Consider the following 25,146-nt stretch of genomic DNA (forward strand, 5'->3'; position numbering starts at 1 on the left):
GATATCTAGCCTAGTTGGAAGTAGGTACCTATTAGCAGACTGTACCATTTTGAAAAAAAAATCCTCAGTCATTCACTCAAATTCCCTTCACCTTAGAAGGCAGCAGTAATAGCTAGAATTTATGATATCCAGATTTAACTTTTGGTATGAAATTTTGATTATTCAAATATTCTGACCATAATGTTCTTTTATGATTTATACATACTTAATACATTTTCAAAGGCTAAATATAACAAAATATTGATAACACTAAAAATGTCTTTGGCTCATAATTTAGAATTTTTGATACTCAGAAGGTTGATTTCTTTTTTTCAATGCCTTGAGATTATTGAGAGCATAAAAATCAAAAAGTTTAAAATACCTCAAAAGCATTAAATATTGTCAATGCTTTTACTTCTTTACTTCCATTCACTCTTAACCTTCTCCAACATGGTTCCTATCTCTGCTACTTCATTGAGTTTGCTTTTGTCAAGGCCACCGTTGATATCTATATTCCAGATTCAATAAATACTATTTAGTTTTCATATTCCAAGACTTTTAGCCAGGCGAGATGGCTCACATTTATAATCCCAGCAGTTTGGGAGGCCGAGGCAGTTGATTGCCTGAGCTCAGGAGTTCAAGACCAGCCTGGGCAACATGGTGAAATTCCATCTCTACAAGAAATCTAAAAGATAGCTGTGCCTGGTGGCATATGCCTGTAGTCCCAGCGACTTAGGAGGCTGAGGTGGAGGATCGCCTGATCCCAGGGGATCGAGGGTGCACTGAGCCATAATCATTCCACTGCACTCAAACTTAGGTGACAGAGTGAGACAGTTTTAAAACAAAGAAACAAACCAAAAGACCACACACATAAAGTCTTTTCAACTGGCCTTCAATACAGTTGAACAGTCCATTCTTTTTTTAAAAAAATAGTTTTATTAAATTAGTACATGTGTAAAAATGGAGAACTGATTAAATAAAGCCACTGGCAATGAGGAACTAACAGAGTTTGACCAATTCATTTGCAAAGAAGAGAAAATCAAATGGGATAAAGACACCATCATGGGATTAAAAAGGAAAGATTTGAATATTTAAGAATGAGGAGAAGCCCTTGAGAAAAATAAGACCTTCAAATGATTTTACAAAAGTGATTTTATGATTCTTTTGTGAAAGATAAAGAAAAGCATATCTAATCATGACAAATTTTACCAGAACACATTTTGTAAGACAAAAACAAGATCACATTTAAAACTAAAATTTTATCAGTGATAATGTAAGACAATATGCATTTTTATTTGACAAAAATGATTATGTCCCAAGTCTGAAAGAAATTTAATAACTTATAAATTTTAACTAATTTGTAGTAATTATTCTGATACTTGACAGATTTCCTAAAGGAGGTACAATGCTGACATAGTCATACAGTAACAAAGCTATCAGTTCAATGATTCTTGCTAACAAAAATTTCTCATAAATCCCAACTTCTACCCCAAATGAGGTTCTTGATATCCATAAAATAACCTTCTGAATATGTATATTTAGAAACTATTGAATAAGATATAATTTTTTAACATTGCTTTAACATTTTTAATGGGAATAGAGAATACACAGAGAAAAGTGAACAAATCACAGGTGTATAGCTGGATGAATTCTTCCAACTCGTATAACCATCACACAGATCAATATCAAAATCCTAGATGCCTGTCTGTAATTTCTTCTACTCACTACTCCCCTAAGAAGATAATTATCATTTTTTAGCTTTTTATACATGGATTACATGTACTCTTTTGTGTCTGTCTTCATTTGCTCCAAGATATGGATTTTTTATCTAGAAGTCTCAACACATATTTCATTAGACTTTTGGATTTATACTTGCCAATCAACATGCCCAATTTCTAATTACATTATTTACTCTTCATCAAAATATATTTATTAAATACAATTAAAAATTCATATAACTAACCTTTTTGAATGAGATGTCTTGATGTTTTTGATTTCATGCCAAGATCTTTTGGTTTTAATTCACATAAAATAGATGAAACATGTTTTCTGTGTTCACTGGAAGTTTTTAAATCAACAGGATAATATATATTCTGTGAAAATAAAATAAAAGCAATGAAAATGATAATATCTCATGCGTTTTAGAGTTCTCCAAGTGTTCTCACATGAATTATACATTATCATGATTGACTTTCATTTAAAATACAAAAACAAAAACCTGTGAGGTAGGCAGGGCTAAGAAAAAAAATTTAAAAACTCCATTGTGTATAATTTTAACAATCTGTCTTTCTACTAATATTGGCCAATGCCATAAGAGAGACTGAGGGAAAGAGAGACCCGCCAGGAGAGTGCCGTGACAAAAGGAACAAGGAAAGAGGGAAAATAAGGAATAAACAAAGAGAAGCAAGATAGTTTTCCCCAGAAAGCCTGACGGAAGATTAAGAATAATAAAGGGAGGGACAAAATTATTTCACAGAGCAGTTAAAGGCAGTAACATGGAGGAGAAAAAGGAGGGACAATAACACAGAAAGAAAGGAAGGGAGAAATGGGACCAGAATTATCACGTTTTAAAACTACAAATGGGCCAGGTGTAGGGGCTCATGCCTGTAACCCCAGCACTTTGGGAGGCCGAGGCAGGTGGATCAACTGAGGTCAGGAGTTCGAGCTCAGCCTGGTCAACATGGCGAAACCATGTCTCTACTAAAAATATGAAAATTAGCCAGGTGTGGTGGTGCATTCCTGTAATCCCAGCTACTCGAGAGGCCAAGGCAGGGGGATCACTTGAACCCAGGAGGCGGAGGTTGCAGTGAGCTGAGATTGCACCATTGCACTCCAGCCTGGGCAAAAGAGTGAGACTCTGTCTCAGAAAAAAAAAAAAAAAAAAAAAAAAAAAAAGGACAAATAGATCAGCTATGTGTGGGAAGAGTAGCAAGTAGAATATTGAAGAGGAGCTTCATGGGGAACAGGGGCATTGTGGAATGTAACTGTATAATATCTGTGAACCGGGTGGGATGTTTTAGTAACAGTGTTATCTACTTTCATCTTCACAGTTCATCCAGGACTGTTATGGAGCTTTCATCAGGTTATCGGGGCATAGGCTCTTTCAAAATTCCTTTATCATCTCTTACTGTATCTGCATGGGTACTATCCTCAAACTTTTCGCATGAATCAAAATAGCTACTAGAGCTCCAAATACCATTTCAGTCAGAAGTTGGAGGAAAAAGGAAATGACAATAGGACACAGGCCATGTATCTTAAGGAGCTTTTCCAGAGGTTCTTCAAATAACTTCTGTTGAATATCTCATTGGCCCCATATCCCGCTATGAAGGGGAGGGTAAGGAATGCTAAGCGTTTTGCTGCCTGGAATGAAATTTGGGCCTGTTACCATGGTAGAAGAAAAGAGTATATATTGGTAGGCAACCAATAGTCTCTATCATAGAGAAAAAGTTCAGAAGGTTAGATGAGGGTATGTGTTTATGTATTAAAAAACTTTCTCGGGATATGATACTTTCTTTGGTAAGAAACACTGATCTAGCTTCTGAAGACTCACAAATATTTATTTTCACATAGATCTTTCTGAGGTCTTTGCTTTTGTGTATTTGTTTCTGGAACATTTACATAGTGCTTATCATTTGCCATTGTGAAGTTCTTTATGAATATTAACTCATTTAATAATCATAACAACCATAAACTGATTTCTTTCACATGGACCTCTCATATTCAAGAGAATCAAAACCATATTTTTTTCCTCCAAATATATTAGTTCTTAGTCCTACTTTCAGTGAATGGCACCATGTTTGTTTAAGAAGAAGAAAGTCAGGTAAACTCTCTGATATGTCACAGTTGACAGAACTTTGAAATAGAGAATTCATCCTCACATTTCCCCCACTACTTTGACCTGTTAACCGTTCAAATCTCCTTTATTTGATAATTTAGAAAAGACACTTGGATATGCACCTCAGTCCCCTGTATTTACAATTTTCTGAGTTTCTATTATTTAAATGTTATATGTGACATTCTCTAATTTACTTATCAAAAACAATTTGTCTTCAAGCAATGACTCATAGGGTAAGGGCTTTTTAATGCTCATTATAGGTGTTAAGTATCATCTGTTCCTGGAATAAACCTGTTTTTATTTTTCATTTAAAAATTCTTCACTCATCAACTCTGACACAAGACAATGTTTTTTCACTCTTTATGTGATAAAATCACCTCATTTCGCTGGAAACACAAATAAGGACTTTTAAGCTCATAAATTCTCTTTACATTTAAAAATTTTTCAATCTTGCCAAGGATAATTAAAATTTAAGAAGTCACAATACCAAAACATATTGTCAAAATATGACACAATTTTAAGTAATGCTGCTTCTATTTTCATTTAGGCCCTGGTTTTTCTATTAGATAAGTACGACAAAATACAATGTGTGGCACTATTTTGCAATCCAGTTTGTAACAACAACTCTAAATACTTTTTCAGCCTCAAATTCTTCTGCAAGTCCTTTTCATGTTACATCATCACTCTTGTATTTTCCTACTTCTAAGAATTTTGCTCTATTTGGAAATTTCTCTCTGTTTCTCCCTCCTAACAATGCAATTCATCACATGTTGAAAATCACCTCAAATTGCATTTGAACCATAGAAATGTGGCATTTCTTTCTTCTATATATCTCACTTTTATCCTACTCATGATAAAATAATGAGTATGTTCAGTGATCCTGTTTCCACTAGTACTTACACCTTTAGATCCCCCTGAAAAAAACAAGAACTCTCCCTCCAAAAATCTGTCAAATTTGAGATATCCAAACTCTATCACAAATACAGTTAATTTATAGATTCATGAAATGTAAAGGGTCAGAAATTAAGTAGATTGCTAGTTAGCTCCTTTTAGAAACATATTTACTTCATTTCTCCTAATTATCCCTTTTCATGTATCTGGCTGTCATTGTTTGTCACGTTTTATAAAAATACTTCCTTCCATGTTTTTAGAAAAGAAGAATTCATGACAAAGGGTACATATATGACAGGGGAACAAATCTATAGAAAGATGATCAAAAAATTTAAACCTCTAAAGGAACTGAGGCTTACACAAGCTGCAAAAGTAAAGAAATGGGCCTTTCTGTTATATGTAATGCAAGAAAGGAAAGAGAATGTGTGCACTTACCGATTGATCTTTGAGATCATAGAGAATGAAAAGTTATCAGAAGACTGGGAACGATTTAATAACGATCTCATTTTCAATAACAGAAAGTATATTCGATTACCTACCCTACCTTTGACTTAACGCTGGTCCTCAATAATTGCAGAAAATATTTTAAGGGTATTTGGTAGCACTTAGTAAAGGAATAATAATCAAGGAATATTATAAGTTGACAATAAGCTAATTATATCAGATGCAATTTCATTTTTAACATGGTCAAAATTAATTCAGGTTCAAATATCCTTGGCATGATAAACCTGTATTCAGCGGTATGTTTGATAAAATCTTTCATTACTTTTAGATAGAGATCAGAAATGCTGAGTGATCATGAAAGACTGAAGATTAATAAAATGATGCCAAGCTGAAGGGAGGTATCTAATGTCATGATACATGGTTCTGTTTTCAGCTCCATTCTGGTCAATGTTTATATAAATGAGAAGTAAAATATAAAAGAAATGGTTGCTACATTTTCCAATGAGATAATAAAATACAAAATCAATTAATACCAAACAAAAATCTAAGATAGTGTCAATAGCTTGGAGTAAATTAAGTAGATTAAGTAAAATAGAAATAAATATTGCAGTTGGGCAAAATATACTTAATCACTGGGGTACATGATGGTGATTTAAAATCATGAGTGATAAGACATATTATATTTATAAAATACATTTTAGTTAAAAGTAAATTAGTTAGGAATTCATTTAGATGTGACCCTAAGCTGTATTAAGCATTTCGTTGAGAATGGAAGAAGCAATAGTTTTACCATATTCACTTCTGAAGAACTATGTCAGATCAGGAAAACATATTTTCAGATGATTTTAGATAACCTAGAACATGAATAGTAAGCAGCCTACCTACTGAATTATTGTAAACGTAAGCCCTATATAAATAGGCTATAGTTAAGTCCAGCATAGAGAAAAGATAAAGGGAGATTCAGGGTCCCTATCTCCTCCACTATCCATCTTTTTCATTTTGAAAAATATTGCTGAAAAAAATAATTTTTTTAAACTCAGAAATACTTAGAATTTGTTCTTTAACCCTTCTTCTGAAACCTTATGTCTAAGCTATCAGCAAATCTTGGCAAGGCTACTTCCAAAATATATTTTAAATATGCTCCCTTCTCTAAATGTTCAGCTACTTCTCCATTCTACAGCTATAATCATCTATTTCTGGTCAATCACAAATACCTCTTATTGGACTCTGCCTTCACCCTGGCTTTTATAATATACATCTACATTGTCAAAATGTAAATCCAATCATGTTTCTCTTTTAGCTTTAAATCCTCCAACTGTTCAGGATGCTAAGTCCTTTCTATGAGGTATAGAACGTCATCAAAATATGGCTCCTGACCGCACAGCCAAGCTCATCTCATGCTATTGTTGACCTGGTTCATTATAGTCCTGCTATACTAGATTTCATGCAGTCCCTTGCACAAACCCCAAACAAAATAAGCTATTGCATGACTCAGGTCCTTGTGTAAGATCTTTCTTCTGCCTGCAACATTCTCCTTCCTATAATGTGCATGGCTAGCTCCTTTTTCTTCAGGACTTTAAATATTATCTCCTCAGAAAAACCATCCATAACAATCTTATGAGAAATAGTCTTCCTTCTATTATTCTCTATCTCAGCATCCTACTTGTTTTGTTTATAAAATTTATCACAATTTTGTTTGCTAACATGGGTTAAGATTTGTTTTTTCTTCCTACAATTTAATCCACCAGGGCAAGGACTTTGCTTTTCTTTTTTTACTCAATGCTGAGAATGTTCTCTGACACTCAGTAGATACTTAATAATTATTTGTTAAATGCTGAATGAATATAGCCAGAGAGAAATAGCAGAAGGAATGAGTGGAGATTTACAAACTTCAGTTCAATATGATGCAAACAAAGCTCCATTCTTTAGAGACAGTCCAACAACCAGAAATAATTTTAAAAGAAACATGTAGCTTGTATTTTCTACAGGACTTTGCCCCATTACACATTCAACATTCTCTTCTTTTCTTCCTGAATTCTTTAACATCTTTCTGTTACTCCAAAGCTTCTCACTCAGCAACGCTTCACAATTCTTGCATCTCTTTATAAACTGTTTATCATGATTCTCTGAATTTAGTTTCTCTGAATTTTTGGTGTCTTAGATTCTGTGAATTTTTTGGTGTCTCTATCAATTTATGAATTTCTCAATTTGTCATACACACAAAATCAAAAACATAAACGTCTGGTAAGAATAATTATATCTTTACTCAGATATATCTATCCACCTGTTCTGTTGATTATACATCACAAAAAAAAAAACAGCAACAAAAGAGCCATCCTTATGTAATTTACAGTGAAGAAGCTAAGAAAAAAATAATCTATAATAGGTATAGAAGTGGGGGAGACAATTGTATATTAATAAATTTCATCTAATCATAATAAGAATTTCTCAGAGCATTATTGAAAATTGGAATAGATTATCTGAGGAGCTATAGAGCTCTCCACAATTGAAAAATTAAATAAGTACCTGGTTATAAAAGTCAGATGGATTATTGTACTAGATATTTATTTTCCCGAGAGAGATAATGATTTATCTTTAAAAATTAAGGAGCGTTAGCAGTGGTAACAATTGCCTCTATCTTCTTTCTAGATCAAGAGTAGACACTTTATACTGAACTTTGCTGTCTTTCAAATTCAAGTTGCATTTTCAACCCTTCCTAGTTTGAGTTTCCCAAAGTAGCCTAGTTAGAGCTCTATAAAATTGTAATTTTGTTTTCACATTTTGAATGATACAAATCAGAGTGCTAATCCAGATCTTACCTTTTCCAGATAATATGCAAAGAGATTATACTAAAACACAAACAGAAAGAGTCACCCTTATTTGTTTGAATGAAAATTGTTAGCTCTAGTGTTTGGCAGCACAGCCTCTCATTAACGTAGTAAGCAAAGCCTTCACCTTAGGGGGAGGTTAATGTGTACAGCAATCCATGTATGGAAAGTAAATAGGGTTGTCCTCAAAGTGGGTGAACTATCGAGTAGCACTTGGACTCTGCTTTCAATAATAAGTACTGGTTAACAAGAAAAACCATGGAGAAAGGGGCATGGTTCAAATGGTTTAACATGAAGTTTTACCAGAAATAGTTACTAAAAAGTAACTCTAAAAAGTTACTTAAAAAAGATAACCCCTTTAAGTGACTGGCAGGTTTAACTGCTGTTTGAAAAATTGCTACTACCCTGCATTTGATACCAATCTTACTTTATCTTAAGAGAGTGAACTAGAAATGAGAATACCCTTGATACATGGGAGAGAATCCAAAAAGAATGGCCTGGATAAACACAGGAAACATATTGTATAAATAAAATAAATGTGACATTTCTCTTCCATACACAAAGTAGCCGAGAAATGGGGCACCTGAATATATTATGCTGCAAGTGTCCAGTTTAAGAACACATGACAAAAAAGATAATAGAAAGGTTATGTTCCTTTAGTTCAAGAACTGTCTAATAGTCTAAGGTCTGCCATTACGAAGATTGGAGGCACCAATGTGTATATTAATGATGCTTACTCTTAGCTACACTACAGTGGATACCTGGTAGCAACCTTTGTAGAACTGAGTAAAAAAGAGACGTTGCAAACTTCCATGAGATTTTAGAGCAGGCTATAGCTTCAAATTAAGGAAAAAACAATGCTAGTTTGTGTATTGTAATAATTGACACTAGGTAGAATAAGTAAAAGAAAGGACATGGGGAAATTTTAGAGTATGCAGTTTTCATTTTATTTGAAAATCTCTCCAAAAATGTATTTGATTAATTTTTATTTACATTTCAGTAAAATTCTATTCACAACCCAATTTTTCTAGTACATGGATTACATTATCTGGTAGCTAACATATTATTAGTAATGATTAAAAATAATTCTATATCTTTAAAGATCTCATTTTAAACAGAATATAGCTCTTCCTTAAATAATATCATTGTTTATAACCTTCAAAGCATTTGTTGCATTCTACTTTATATCATAGTTATGTCCATTGCTCACCCATAGTAAAAATTACTCTCTCTGAGGACTGGGGTTGTGGTTTACTTATCTTGATATTTCTGCACCACTTTGATTGTATTCTTCAATCCGTTGTATTATCAAGTCACAAGTAACAAAAAAAGATGATAAATTTGATTAGTTTATTCAACAACTATGTATTGAATGCCAGCTATATCCATGGCACAATACTAGACATAGGCATAAAGTTATTATTAGTAAATATTTAAATTGTCTTTTTCAAAATATTTCATAATTTACTGATTATTTCCCTATGTAGATGTGAAAACAAGAAAAAAAGCATTGAAAGTTAGAAAAAGATAGTAGAAAGCATAAGCTAAATTCTTAAGCTCCCGACAAAGATCTGCATTTTTTTTTTTTTTATTATACTTCTAGGGTACATGTGCACAACGTGCAGGTTTGTTACATATGTATACTTGTGCCATGTTGCTGTGCTGCACCCATCAACTCGTCATTTACATCAGGTATAACTCCGAATGCCATCCCTCCCTCTGCACCCTCCCCATAATAGGCCCCAGTGTATGATGTTCCCCTTCCAGAGTCCAAGTGATCTCATTGTTCAATTCCCACCTATGAGTGAGAACATGCGGTGTTTGGTTTTCTGTTCTTGCCATAGTTTGCTGAGAATGATGGTTTCCAGCTGCATCCATGTCCCTACAAAGGACACGAGCTCATCCTTTTTTATGGCTGCATAGTATGCCATGGTGTATATATGCCACATTGTCTTAATCCAGTCTGTCACTGATGGACATTTGGGTTGATTCCAAGTCATTGCAATTGTGAATAGTGCTGCAATAAACATATGTGTGCATGTGTCTTTATAGCAGCATGATTTATAATCCTTTGGGTATATACCCAGTAATGGGATGGCTGGGTCATATGGTATTTCTAGTTCTAGATCCTTGAAGAATTGCCATACTGTTTTCCACAAAGGTTGAACCAGTTTACAATCCCACCAACAGTGTAAAAATGTTCCTATTTCTCCACATCCTCTCCAGCACCTGTTGTTTCCTGACTTTTTAATGATCGCCATTCTAACTGGTGTGAGATGGTATCTCATTGTGGTTTTGATTTGCATTTCTCTGATGGCCAGTGATGACGAGCATTTTTTCATGTTCCTGTTGGCTGTATGCATGTCTTCTTTTGAGAAATGTCTGTTCATATCCTTTGCCCACTTTTTGATGGGGTTGTTTTTTTCTCGTAAATTTGTTTGAGTTTTTGTAGGTTCTGGATACTAGCCCTTTGTCAGATGAGTAGATTGCAAAAATTTTCTCCCATTCTGTAGGTTGCCTGTTCACTCTGATGGTAGTTTCTTTTGCTGTGCAGAAGCTCCTTAGTTTAATTAGATTCCATTTGTCAATAATGGCTTTTGTTGCTGTTGCTTTTGGTGTTTTAGACATGAAGTCCTTGCCCATGCCTATGCCCTGAATGGTATTACCTAGGTTTTCTTCTCGGGATTTTATGGTATTAGGTCTAACATTTAAGTCTCTAATCCATCTTGAATTAATTTTTGTATAAGGAATAAGGAAAGGATCCAGTTTCAGCTTTCTACTTATGGCTAGCCAATTTTCCCAGCACCATTTATTAAATAGGGAATCCTTTCCCCATTTCTTGTTTTTCTCAGGTTTGTCAAAGATCAGATGGCTGTAGATGTATGGTATTATTTCTGAGGCCTCTGTTCTGTTCCATTGGTCTATATGTCTGTTTTGGTATCAGTACCATGCGTTTTGGTTAATGTAGCCTTGTAGTACAGTTTGAAGTCAGGTAGCGTGATGCCTCCAGCTTTGTTCTTTTGACTTAGGATTGTCTTGGCGATGTGGGGTCTTTTTTGGTTCCACATGAACTTTAAAGTAGTTTTTTCCAATTCTGTGAAGAAAGTCATTGGTAGCTTAATGGGGATGGCATTGAGTCTATAGATTACCTTGGGCAGTATGGCCATTTTCATGATATTGATTCTTCCTATCCATGAGCATGGTATGTTCTTCCATTTGTTTGTGTCCTCTTTTATTTCACTGAGCAATGGTTTGTAGCTCTCCTTTACATCCCTTGTAATTTGGATTCCTAGGTATTTTATTCTCTTTGAAGCAATTGTGAATGGAAGTTCATTCCTGATTTGGCTCTCTGTTTGTCTGTTACTGGTGTATAAGAATGCTTGTGATTTTTGCACATTGATTTTGTATCCTGAGACTTTGCTGAAGTTTCTTATCAGCTTAAGGAGATTTTGGGCTGAGATGATGGGGTTTTCTAAATATACAATCTTGTCATCTGCAAACAGGGACAATTTGACGTCTTCTTTTCCTAACTGAATACCCTTGATTTCTTTCTCTTGCCTGATTGCCCTAGCCAGAACTTCCAACACTATGTTGAATAGGAGTGGTGAGAGAGGGCATCCCTGTCTTGTGCCAGTTTTTGAAGGGAATGCTTCCAGTTTTTGCCCATTCAATATGATATTGGCTGTGGGTTTGTCATAAATAGCTCTTATTATTTTGAGATACATTCCATCAATACCAAATTTATTGAGCATTTTTAGCATGAAGGGCTGTTGAATTTTGTCAAAGGCCTTTTCTGCATCTATTTAGATAATCATGTGGTTTTTGTCTTTGGTTCTGTTTATATGCTGGACTACGTTTATTGATTTGTGTATGTTGAACCAGCCTTGCATCCCAGGGATGAAGCCCACTTGATCATGGTGGATAAGCTTTTTGATGTGCTGCTGGATTTGGTTTGCCAGTATTTTACTGAGGATTTTTGCATCGATGTTCATCAGGGATATTGGTCTAAAATTCTCTTTTTTTGTTGTGTCTCTGCCAGGCTTTGGTATCAGGATGATGTTGGCCTCATAAAATGAGTTAGGGAGGATTCCCTCTTTTTCTATTCATTGCAATAGTTTCAGAAGGAATGGTACCAGCTCCTCCTTGTACCTCCAGTAGAATTCAGCTGTGAATCCATCTGGTCCTGGACTTTTTTTGGTTGGTAGGCTACTAATTATTGCCTGAATTTCAGAGCCTGCTATTGGTCTATTCAGGGATTCAACTTCTTCCTGGTTTAGTCTTGGGAGAGTGTAAGTGTCCAGGAAATGATCCATTTCTTCTAGGTTTTCTAGTTTATTTGCGTAGAGGTGTTTATAGTATTCTCTGATGGTAGTTTGTATTTCTGTAGTGTCGGTGGTGATATCCCCTATATAATTTTTTATTGCATCTATTTGATCCTTCTCTCTTTTCTTCTTTATTAGTCTTGCTAGCAGCCTATCAATTTTGTTGATCTTTTCAAAAAACCAGCTCCTGGATTCATTGATTTTTTGGAGGGTTTTTTGTATCTCTGCCTCCTTCAGTTCTGCTCTGATCTTAGTTATTTCTTGCCTTCTGCTAGCTTTTGAATGTGTTTGCTCTTGCTTCTCTAGTTTTTTTAATTGTGATGTTAGGGTGTCAATTTTAGATCTTCTCTGCTTCTCTTGTGGGAATTTAGTGTTATAAATTTCCCTCTACACACTGCTTTAAATGTGTCCTAGAGATTCTGGTGTGTTGTATCTTTGTTCTCATTGGTTTCAAAGAACATCTTTATTTCTGCCTTCATTTTGTTATGTACCCAATGTCATTCAGGTGCAGGTTGTTAAGTTTCCATGTAGTTGAGCAGTTTTGATTGATTTTCTTAGTCCTGAGTTCTAGTTTGATTGCACTGTGGTCTGAGAGACAGTTTGTTATAATTTCTGTTCTTTTACATTTGCTGAGGAGTGCTTTACTTCCAACTATGTGGTAAATTTTGGAATAAGTGCAATGTGGTGCTGAGAAGAATGTATATTCTGTTGATTTGGGGTGGAGAGTTCTGTAGATGTCTATTAGGTCCGCTTGGTGCAGAGTTGAGTTCAATTCCTGGATATTCTTGTTAACTTTCTGTCCCGTTGATCTGTCTAATGTTGACAGTGTGGTGTTTAAGTCTCCCATTATTATTGTATGGGAGTCTAAGTGTCTGTGTAAGTCTCTAAGGACTTGCTTTATGAATCTGGGTGCTCCTGTATTGGGCACATATATATTGAGGATAGTTAGTTCTTCCTGTTGAATTGATCCCTTTATCATTATGTAATGGCCTTCTTTGTCTCTTTTGATCTTTGATGGTTTAAAATCTGTTTTATCAGAGACTAGGATTGCAACCCCGGGTTTTTTTTTTGTTCTCCATGTGCTTGGCAGATCTTCCTCCATCCCTTTATTTTGAGCCTACGTGTATCTCTGCATGTGAGATGGGTCTCCTGAATACAGCAAACTGATGTGTCTTGACTCTTTATCCAATTTGCCAGTGTGTGTCTTTTAATTGGATCATTTAGTCCATTTACATTTAAGGTTAATATTGTTATGTGTGAACTTGATCCTGTCATTGTGATATTAGTTGGTTATTTTGCTTGCTAGTTGATGCAGTTTCTTCCTAGCATTGATGGTCTTTACATTTTGGCATGTTTTTGCAATGGCTGCTACTGGTTTTTCCTTTCCATGTTTAGTGCTTCCTTCAGGATCTCTTGTAGGGCAGGCCTGGTGGTGACAAAATCTGTAAGCATTTGTTTGTCTGTAAAGGATTTTATTTCTCCTTCACTGATGAAACTTAGTTTGGCTGGATATGAAATTCTGGGTTGAAAATTCTTTTCTTTAAGAACGTTGAATATTGGCCCCCACTCTCTTCTGGCTTGTAGAGTTTCTGCTGAGAGATCTGCTATTAGTCTGATCGGCTTCCCTTTGTGGGAAATCCGACCTTTCTCTCTGGTTGCCCTTAACATTTTTTCCTTCATTTCAGCTTTGGTGAATCTGACAATTATGTGTCTTGGAGTTGCTCTTCTTGAGGAGTATCTTTGTGGTGTTCTTTATTTCCTGAATTTGAATGTTGGCCTGCCTTACTAGGTTGGGGAAGTTCTCCCAGATGATATCCTAAAGAATGTTTCCCAACTTGGTTCTATTTTCTCCCTCACTTTCAGGCACACCAATCAGACGTAGATTTGGTCTTTTCACATAATCCCATATTTCTTGGAGGCTTTGTTCATTTCTTTTTCCTTTTTTTTCTCTAGACCTCTCTTCTCACTTCATTTCATTCATTTGATCTTCAATCGCTGATACTCTTTCTTCCAGTTGATCGAGTCGGTTACTGAAGCTTGTGCATTTGTCACATATTTCTCGTGTCATGGTTTTTATTCTGTCAGTTCGTTTATGGCCTTCTCTGCATTGATTATTCTAGTTATAGAGTCTTCCATTCTTTTTTCAAGATCTTTAGTTTCTTTACGCTGGGTATGTAGTTCCTCCTTTAGCTCTGAGAAGTTTGATCAACTGAAGCCTTCTTCTCTCAACTCATCAAAGTCATTCTCCGCCCAGCTTTGATCCGTTGCTGGCGATGAGCTGTGCTCCTTTGGAGGGGGAGATGCGCTCTGAGTTTTTGAATTTTTTGAATTTCCAGCTTTTCTGCCTTGCTTTTTCCCCATCTTTGTGGTTTTATCTGCCTTTGGTCTTTGATGCTGGTGACGTACTGATGGGGTTTTGGTGTGGGTGTCCTTTCTGTTTGCTAGTTTTCCTTCTAACAGTCAGGACCCTCAGCTGTAGGTCTGTTGGAGATTGCTTGAGGTCCACTCCAGACCCTGTTTGCCTGGGTATCAGCAGCGGAGGCTGTAGAAGATAGAATATTGCTGTACAGCGAGTGCTGCTGTCTGATTCTTGCTCTGAAAGCTTCGTCTCAGGGGTGTACCCTGCCGTGTGAGCTGTGAGGTGCCGGTCTGCACCTAGTGGGGAAGACGTCCCCCAGTTAGGCTACTCAGGGGTCAGGGACCCACTTGAGCAGGCAGACTGTCCGTTCTCAGATCTCCACCTCTGTGCTGGGAGATCCACTGCTCTCTTCAAAGCTGTCAGACAGGGTATTAACATCTGCAGAGGTTTCTGCTGATTTTATTTTTGCTATGCCCTGTCCCAGAGGTAGAGTCTACAGAGACAGGCAGGCCTCCTTGAGCTGCGGTGGGCTCCACCCAGTTCAAGCTTCCTACTTTGTTTACCTACTTAAGTCTCAACAATGGTGGGTGCCCCTTCCCCAGCCTCACTGCTGCCTTGCAGTTAGAGCTCAGACTGCTGTGCTAGCAATGAGGGAGGCTCCGTGGGCGTGGGACCCTCCCAGCCAGCTGTGGGATATAATCTCCTGGTGTGCCATTTGCTTAGACCCTTGGTAAAGCGCAGTATTAGGGTGGGGGTTACCCGATTTTCCAAGTGTTGTGTGTCTCAGTTTCTAAAGGGATTCCCTTCCCCCTTGTGCTTCCCAGGTGAGGCAATGCCTCGTCCTGCTTCAGCTCTCGCTGGTCGGGCTGCACCAGCTGACCAGCACCGATTGTCTGGCACTCCCCAGTGAGATGAACCTGGTGCCTCAGTTGAAAATGCAGAAATCACCCGTCTTCTGTGTCGCTTGGGCTGGGAGCTGGAGGCTGGAGCTGTTCCTATTCGGCCATCCTGCTCGCACCAGATCTGCATTTTATTACACCTCATGTTTTAGGTCAATTAGTTATGATAATATTTTCAATTTGTAAATCTAATCATTTTAAATGAAAGAGACACACGTATATAAATAATATGAGTTTATACTGCTTAAGTAATTTACAATTCTGAAAAGTTCATAGGGTCATATAAAATTTAATGATAGGCAAAAAAACAATTTTCAAGGGGGAAATCCTTTTTTCTTAACAATAAAATACATAGCTCAAGAGTCCATTTTTCTAATTATATTTGAACAATGTCTATATTTATGAAAGATTTAGAAAAAACATAAATGGGGACTTGTCAATATTTTATTACTGATTAGTTTGATCTTATTTTACCTAAACAGCTTAAGTAATCCAGCAATTTAGAATTTATATGTTTTAAGTTGGAGTTTGAATCTGAGGAAGGATTTATATTTTTTCATGAGAAAAATGTCTCATATTAGCAAAGTAGCTATATATAATCATATTTCTAAAGTAAGGCATATTACAGTCTATGTGCATATACTTTACAAACACTTATTGATAAATTATGAAATTGACTCAATAACAATTACTTGAATAATATATTCTAAAATTGAGGTTTTAGCCCTATCAGAATATTTCTTAAGTGTTACTTCACGTAAGTTTTATTACAATACTGAAGCCTAAAATGACTGTTTCAAATGCAGTATAATTATGTTTCTTCTCTGCCAAATGCCACATCTATCTCTAAAACTTCAGGGACTCTTTTTATCAAATGATGGACTATATAACAAGGCAGAGAATAAACACACACACACACGCACACACACGTGCATATGTATGTACATATATATCTACTGAGACTCAGTAAACTGCTATCACTCACCCAAGATAGGCATCCTGAAAATTCTACAGCCTCAATACAAATCTTAGTCTGTTTCACTTCACATTGTATTCAGCACAGCTTCCTTAACAACATTATGCCTACTGCTCTGATCAAAAATATTTCAGCCACTGCCCAAATGTTAATTATTTACAAGACTCCAATATTCCAGGGACTGGATAAGGTGACTCAAAACTGTACTTGGCAAGCTATTTCTACAAACAGGCCTATTTTAAGTTCTTAAGCAATTAAGGCAAGTGTTGTCAGAATCTTGTATATTTTTTAAAGGCCTTAATATAAAGAAATGCCTGCAAGTGACTACGAGTCTCTCTGGGCTTTGTAGGTGAATTTTGTCAGCAAAACCCATGCTTATATGGAGTATCTAAAAAACTATCTTAAGTAGACCAGAGAGGTCAGCGTGATTCAATAGTTAATATTTTCATTCCAAGTCATGCTGCCTAAATAAGTTTCGAGAAAATTCAGTGCTGTTTATGTACGGATAAGTCATAAAACACAAATCTTTGTCATTTAAAGCTTAGACCAATATTGAAATACATTGAAACAGCCAATCTCTCTTACACTGAATAAATAAAAATTCATTCTAAGTAAGTGGTAAAGAATGGTGCTTTTATTGATCTTATTATCTTTTTCATTAGAAAAGGATGAACAGCTTAAAAGTTTTGCATTAGCAGTCTCTGCAAAACAATTTTTATGATGATATGTTTCATTCAATTTAAGAATTGTAACATTAGCTTTCTTATATGGGGAAGGAAATAATATCATGAACATTTTAATGCAAGTTTAAATTGTTAATAAATGTTAGCTTGAGTGAATTACTAAGTGTATTTCTCTTTTCAACTTTACACTTATCTTGTGTGTACAGCTGATATCCCTAGTGTCCAATCAGAGACAAGTTTTCATCCTGTTGTCCAATGAATGATGTGCATAATTCCTTTTGGCACTGATGAGAGATGAATACACACATCCAGCCCACTTCAGTGAAAATTGACCCATAATTTTTTTTTATCCTGAAGAAAAATACAGTAATAAAGTTTAAAGATGGAAAAAAATAGTTAAACTCTTGAGGTGTACCACTAGTTAACAATAATCAGCAAACATTACATTTTGCCTGGAGGACAGTGCGCTCAAGATTTGCTTTTAGGTGCTCATGAATTCTAATAATCATGGCTCTCCAAAGGATAGCAAGAAACCTAAACATGTGAATTTTCACATTTCAATGAGCTCAACAGTTAAAATTCAAAAGGAAAGGCACACTTTTTAATTATTTTCTTCTATCTCTACTGTCCACGAATATTTTTCTTGTGAAATGAGCGTATGCATTTCTGACAAATATTTAGCAGTTGAGAATATATATTTATTTCCCACAGAAAGACAAAAAGTGCAGATCTTATGTAAAACTCCAATCCTGTCTCTGCAGTAGTATTTTCAAGATTATATCAGAATTCTAAGAATTAAGTGGAAAATGACTTGGCATACTGAGGCAGACTAATTGTCCTATATAGCAAATATTTTACCTCTAATAGTAGTAAAAAGAAACATGCTATTAAAGTTGTTTATCCACCAAAACATTTTAATTTTCTTTAATAATCCTTAAGAATCTACTATTCATTAATTTATCTATGTGATTTATTTTTGGTCTGTTAATATCATCAGCCTATAGAATTTCCAGAATAATGAATTTCATTATAATGACCACAGTACTGGTAACCCCCTTACTTTATCTATCTTTGAAGGGTATACCAAGTTCTAGTATAACAGGACTGTCAAGAATATCGGTTTTATTTCTATAGCTCATAACTTTATGCTTTATTCTTTGACTTGCATCTTATAATTTTAATGTATTTTCTTTCAATGATTCCCTTCAATCTTCCCACCCACCTACAGATATCACAATGATAAGCAGATTCTGTTAGCTATTATTTTATAGCAGGGCAGTAGAATAATGTTTTCACAAAATATATGGAAATGATTATGTGATTTGTAAGTTGTAACACAAAACAATATAAATAGAATTTGGATTATACTTTTTAAATGCAACAGATATTTTAAATGCAACAGATATTTTAAATACTTTTTAAATGCAACAGATATTTTAAAGGCAACAGATACTATTTTAAATAAATAAATAAATATTTTTTGAGTGCATGCTATGTTCGTATCACTGTGCTAGGTACAGGGTGGCAAAAACAAATAAAACACAACCTGCCATAAAATGGCTAATATTCTTAGTGTAAAAACATTCAAATAGAATAGTCACCTTAAAAGGAGGTAGAATATAAATAAATTTAAATAGAGACATACACAAATTAAACCTGAATAACCAATCAGAGAGACTAATTTCCTCTAATACTAAATGTGAACTTTACTAAAAGAGAGTGAATCTTTGTTCTGGATGACATCAGAGACCATATTATTTTATTTACCATTGCAAGTTGAAGTGAAGAGGGAAAAGATAAAGAGGTACAATCTTGGAATAAATTATTCTTAAATAAATTGAAGGAGTTGCCAGGAAGGAGGTTTTAGCCTGGGAGCCCAGAATTTAACTTAAAGCAAATGAACCAAGGCTTTTTAGTGCCTACTTTAAGATAGCATAATTGTAGAACGAAGGCAGTGTGCCGGAATGGAGATGAAGTGGAGAAGGACATATAGTGACGCTTTTTAATGTCAGACCTATCTATAAAAAAGAAGACTTTGCTCTAAATAAATGCCTGATTGATTCATAGGCACTAAGATCAAACAGTTAATTCTAACACACAATTCTAACAATGGAATCTCTCACACTATGTAGCCATGGTTTGCTTGTAGAAAAAAACTGCTGGTAGAAATAATGCTCCATCTCTGTAATCACCCTCTTCATCCTTTGGAGCTACTAAATCAACACAGACCCCACTCTCTTTCCAGTTCTAGTACTTGTGACAGGAGCTATTTAAGTCTCTTCAGACCAAAATTTAGAACTCTTTGTAAATTTAACTTTGTGAACAGCCTAACATATAATGCTGGTAGTTAGGTTTTTACCTCATTTTGAGACTTCATCACCCCTTTCTGCCTTTGTAATGTTTCCCAGTTTCTTCAAACCTGATATCTGCCTTGAGCCATTTCCCAAGCCTCTAATCTAGCAATCCAGTCTTTAGTCCAAGTTTTCTTCTTAAGACAATACTTCAGCATGGTGTCTGGGATTTGATACCTGATGACAGATTCCATTAACCAACTTTTAATCTTAACCTGGTCCAATTTCAATGTTGCTAAATATTTCATGCCAGTTGCTCAACTGTTTCTTGCCGTGTGGACAACAAATAGAGCTTACAGTACTCGCTGGATACCAGACTGACTCTCCTTTTCTAATTCCTAGTGCTATAACCATTCTGTCTCCTGTACTGTCATACTAGCTCAGTCCAAATTCTTCCTTAGTTCAACCTACTGTGTTTTAATTAATATCACCTGTAAATCTCAAGATAAAGTATATGTTTAAGTTTTAATACGAGTAATAGGCTAAAAGCTCTCGAAGTTATGAAAAATTGAGCTCGCTGGAAAGCATCTTAAAGAAACTGGGAACATGAGTTAGGCAGATGTGAAACAGTAAAGAATACTTAAATTTACGTTAGGAAAACATGAGGCAAACAAGGAATAACGGACAAAAGAATAACAAAAATGGTGAAGAGACAACAAAAAAACAATAAAACGGTAAGCCAAAACACCCATAAACTACTGTAATCTATAATCCTAGTATACTCTTTTATCTACACTCCAGAAATTTTTCTACACTTTCTTGTCGTCTGTAACATTTCACCACCTACAAACTTTAGACTGATAGGTGTAAGAGTTTACTCTTTACTCTTTCCTTCATATCTTAATTACAATTAAATAGCATCCTACATTTGATTGCTTATACGAAAGATTAAATAAATGTAACTTGTTTACTCCAAGTACTTTGATAAATATTATGCATATAACTGTGCATATGGTATTAAAATATATAGAGATAGACTTTCTATTGCCAAATAATCATTTTGAGTGCTCACGTGAAATTAAAATGCTCATTAACAGCCCTATCCACTTGTTTCCACATTTTGTCTCATACATCTCTATGTTTAAGATAATTTACCTTCCATTAACACATTTGCCAAGCTAATTCTCACTTCCACAGCTTTGACCATATAGTTTTCTTAGTTAGCATTTTCCTTCATCTGTTCCTTTGAATAGTACTATTTAAAATTTTATCTTTTTTTTTTTAACTTTTTCGCTTTCATTTTTTTCAAAGATTCACCACAGAGTTGGTGCTTAATTATATAGATGTATTGGTCTCTATTTCATCTGTGTTCTTCTATTACCTCATCTAAAACGCTATTTCATAAAAAAAAAAAAAAAGTCCACCCTTTTTAATTATCCCATCGCAGGTTGAGGTAAAAAAAGTACCTAAGAGCATAGAATGTGAGATTTTTACCTAAGCTTTAGTACTCATGTAAAAACAATCTGTGTTGATATCTGTATTGATACTTATATCTATAAATTTGTGTGAGTATATATCTATTGACCTTTAAGTATATGAGCAAATATGATTTTTTAATTATAAAGACCATCATATTTGCATTATACTACGTGGCCTAACAGTGGGATAAATCAGTATTTCTATAGGTAAAAAAAATCATCAGGCAAAATCATCAGGCCAGGGGCTCTGGCTCACAGCTGTAATCTTAGCACTTTGTGAGGCTGAGGCGGGTGGATCACGAGGTCAGGAGTTCGAGACCAGCCTGGCCAATATGGTGAAACCCTGTCTTTACTAAAAATACAAAAATTAGCTGGGTGCGATGGCAGGCGCCTGTAGTCCCAGCTACTTGGGAGGCTGAGGCAGAAGAATCACTTGAACCCAGGAGGTGGAAGTTGCAGTGAGCCGAGATTGCCCCACTGAACTCCAGCCTGGGCAACAGAGTGAGACTCCGTCAAAAAATAAACAAACAAACAAAAACATAAATTGTCTCTCAGGTATTTCAGGTATTTGAATATTCTTTCCATATGTCAACTCTCAGAAACTAACTCTCCACATAGATTTCTATCCATTATGAGTCTAAAAATTACAAACATTTCATAAATTATTTCAAAGAAAATAACACAACATTCATACACATGGAAGGAATTTTTTGCATGTGAATTTCTGAAATTTATTATAATAACATAAAATGCTTATATTTTAGGATAACAGGTTTAAATCCTAAGCAAAAGACAATAACAAACTATACTATTGAAGATTCTTAAGATTTCTTTGTCCTTCAGTAGTAGCATACCTTTTAAATAATATAAATTCTTCAATGTCAAAATTATATATACAGACATACATATCAATAAAATAGAACTTAGAATCCAGGAATAAATCCTTGAATATAGTCAATTGAATTCTGACAAGACCAAGACGATTCAATAGAGATAAGAAATTTTTCTCCACAAATAATGCTGGGACAACTGGATATCTACATGTAAGATAACAAAGTCAAACTTTAACCTCACACCATATGAAAATTAGCTCATGATAGATTATAGGTCTAAATATAAGAGGTAATACTATAATTCTGCTAATACTATAATTCTGCTAAAATATATATTCTGCTAATACTATAAACTCTTAGCAGAAAACATAGAAAACAAATCTTTGAGGCCTCAACTGAAAGAATGGTTTCTTAGATATGACACAAAAAATAAAGGCAACAACAAAAAAATACAAATGGAAGTTTACCAAAATTAAAAGCATCTGGGATTTAAAGAGAAATCCACTGAGAAAGTGAAAAGACAACCCACATAATGAGAAAATAACTTACAAATTATATATGTGATAAAAGATTTGTATCAAGAATATGTAAAGAATTCTTACAACTCAATAACAAAAAGATAACCTATTTTAAAATGATCAAAGGATTTAAAAAGTTCTCCATAGAAGATATACAAAGGGACAATAAATACACAAAAAGATGCTGGCATCATCAATTGCCAGGGGAATGCAAATTAAAACCACCATGAGATTACTTTGTATCCAGTAAACAGTTATAATCATAAAGACATAAAATAACAAGTATTGATAAGGTTTTGGAGAAATTATAACTCTCATGCATTTATCATGTGAATGTAAAATGATACAACTGCTATGGAAAACTGTTGGGCAATTTCTCAAAAAGTCAAGTGTAGAACTACCATATCATCCAGTAATTTCACTGTTAGGTGTATACCCAAGAAAACTAAAAGCATATATTCATTCAGAAATTTGTACATGGATGTTTAGAGTAGCATTATTAAAAATATCCATGAATTAGAAGGAACTCAATGAATGAATGGAAAAACAAAATGTGGCATATCCATAAAATGGAATATTATTCGGCCATAAAAATAAACAAATTATTGATAAATGTTACAACATGGTTGACATGAGATTTGGGCAGCAAAAAAAAAAAGTGTTTCAACATGGATGACTCTTGAAAACATTATACTCAGTGAAAGCAGCCAGACATAAAATAACAGATATGCATGATTCCACTTATATTAAATGCCAAGAATAGACAAATTCCCAGAGACAGAAAATAGGTTAATGTTCCCAGGAGCTGTAGGGAGAATTTCTAATGGGTATGGGATTTCTTTTGGGGAGTAATGAAAATTTTATTTAATTAGTGATGATAGTTTAACAAACTTGTGAATATACTAAAAACCACTGGAGTGAACACTTAAAAATGTTTTATTTTACGGTATGTGAATTATATCTCAGTAAAAGTGTTGTTATAAATTGTAAAGTTGGCAATGTAGCTTCAGTAGTGTTTGTAAAAATTATAACAAAATGTCAAAAATGTGAAATACTAAAAATAATTAACATAATAGCAAGAGACGTGAGAAAATTATTAAAATTTTTCAGGCAATTTAGGATTCACATTTTCAAAAACTATAACGCTTTTTAGTATTTCTAATGGTAACTCAAGAATGTAAAAAGAAGCCAAGTAAATATAAATTTTATTGTTTTTACTGTTTGATAAAACTCAAGCTCAAAATAACTAAAATGCAGAAAATAACATGTTTATCATTAATTACTAGCTATAGCACTTCCAGAACTTTCATTTAAACTTGGTAATAGGATCTTACGCATATTCTCTCTTTGGTGATCCAAATATAAATTATTTGGTGGCATCTACAGAATTACAATAAATCAGGATTCAAGATGGACTAGTCAGAATAGAAGAAAAAACCTACAAAACAGTTTTTTTTTTTTTTTTTTTTAATGATAGAAATGCTTTTAGAATTTGCCTGTAGAAAGAAAACATCTTGACAATTATTAGGCTTATATTCCCTCAAATTTTAGGAAGTAATGTACAACATATACTGTTCATGGAAGTTCTAGGAAGATAAGAAAACTATGAGAGAACTTTAAAACTTAAAAATAAATTATAAAATCAGGGAACTTTAAAACTTAAAAATAAATTATAAAATCAACACAAAGTGCATCAGATTTAGTATTTAAAATACAGCTAAAATGAGAGAATGATTATCAGGTCAAAAGAAGACTACACCAGATATACTTAGTAATGGAAATAAAATTTGGAGAGCAGAGACATCCATAACCAGGATAGGTTTAAATTGGATTAAATTCGGACTAATTCTCAAGTTTCAAAAAGCCCTATAAAAGATTTATTTAGGCCAGGCATGGTGGCTCACATCTGTAATCCCAGCACTTTGAAAGGCCAATGTAGGAGGACTGCTTGAGCCTAGAATTTCAAGACCAGCCTGGGCAACAACCTTGTCTCTAAAAAAAAAAAAAAAAAAAATTATAATAATAATAAAATAAAACTTAGCTGGGTGTGGGGGTGTGTGCCTGTATTCCCAGCTACTAGAGAGGTTGAAGTGGAAGGATTGCTTGAGTCCAGGAGGTCAAGACTGGAGTGAGCCATGAATGTGCTACTTCACTCCAGCCTGGGCAACAGAGTGAGACACTATCTCAAAAAGAATAAGTAAATACATAAATTAAAATAAAAGAAATTTAAAAGTGTTTTGAAAATTAGGAAAGAGCTATCAAGAAAGCTAGGACTTATCAGGTCAAAACTTAAGAGAAGGCAAGATCCCCCAGTAAGTCCTCAAAGATGCTTTTGTTCTGATAATAGTTGAAGTTCAAGAAGAAACTAAACTATAACTTTGGTGGCTCAAGGAAATTAGGAATCAAAAATCCAATCCTATGTTCACCAAAGTAGAAGATTCTGTTCATAGTGAGCTGGAAACCCACACAGCTACAGCATGATACAAGTAAACATGTAATAAAACAGACTCTAAATTAAAATGATATCTGAATAATCCATAAAATCTCAAGGTTTAAATTGTAACATGGTCAAATATTGGTGGTGATTCACAGTTTCTAGTGGTAGAAAATGGAAACAATATCTGGAGGAAAGTACCTTCATTCTAAGGCCCAAAATTTTCACAACTGATATTTCAAATACAATGAGCAGTACACAAGACACAGTACACAAGATACACTGAGGTATCAAATTAACATGAACAGACAAAAGACTATAGAGTTACTCCGACTACTTTTTTCCAATAAAGAATGAGCAATTTTGATATACCTGC

At 34.5% G+C, this 25,146-nt stretch overlaps 1 protein-coding gene across 2 annotated transcripts in view; it reads right to left on the minus strand.

Moving 5' to 3' along the window:
• LRRIQ3 (leucine rich repeats and IQ motif containing 3) overlaps positions 1-25,146 on the minus strand; it is a 169,159-nt gene that overhangs the window by 53,964 nt on the left and 90,049 nt on the right. For both annotated transcript variants that reach the window (XM_050766986.1, XM_050767065.1), the window contains one exon: positions 1,943-2,072. In XM_050766986.1, the coding sequence (XP_050622943.1) occupies positions 1,943-2,072 (130 nt within the window). The remainder of the gene's footprint in view (positions 1-1,942; positions 2,073-25,146) is intronic.

Source organism: Macaca thibetana, chromosome 1 (assembly GCF_024542745.1).
Source record: "Macaca thibetana thibetana isolate TM-01 chromosome 1, ASM2454274v1, whole genome shotgun sequence".
NCBI lineage: Eukaryota > Metazoa > Chordata > Mammalia > Primates > Cercopithecidae > Macaca > Macaca thibetana.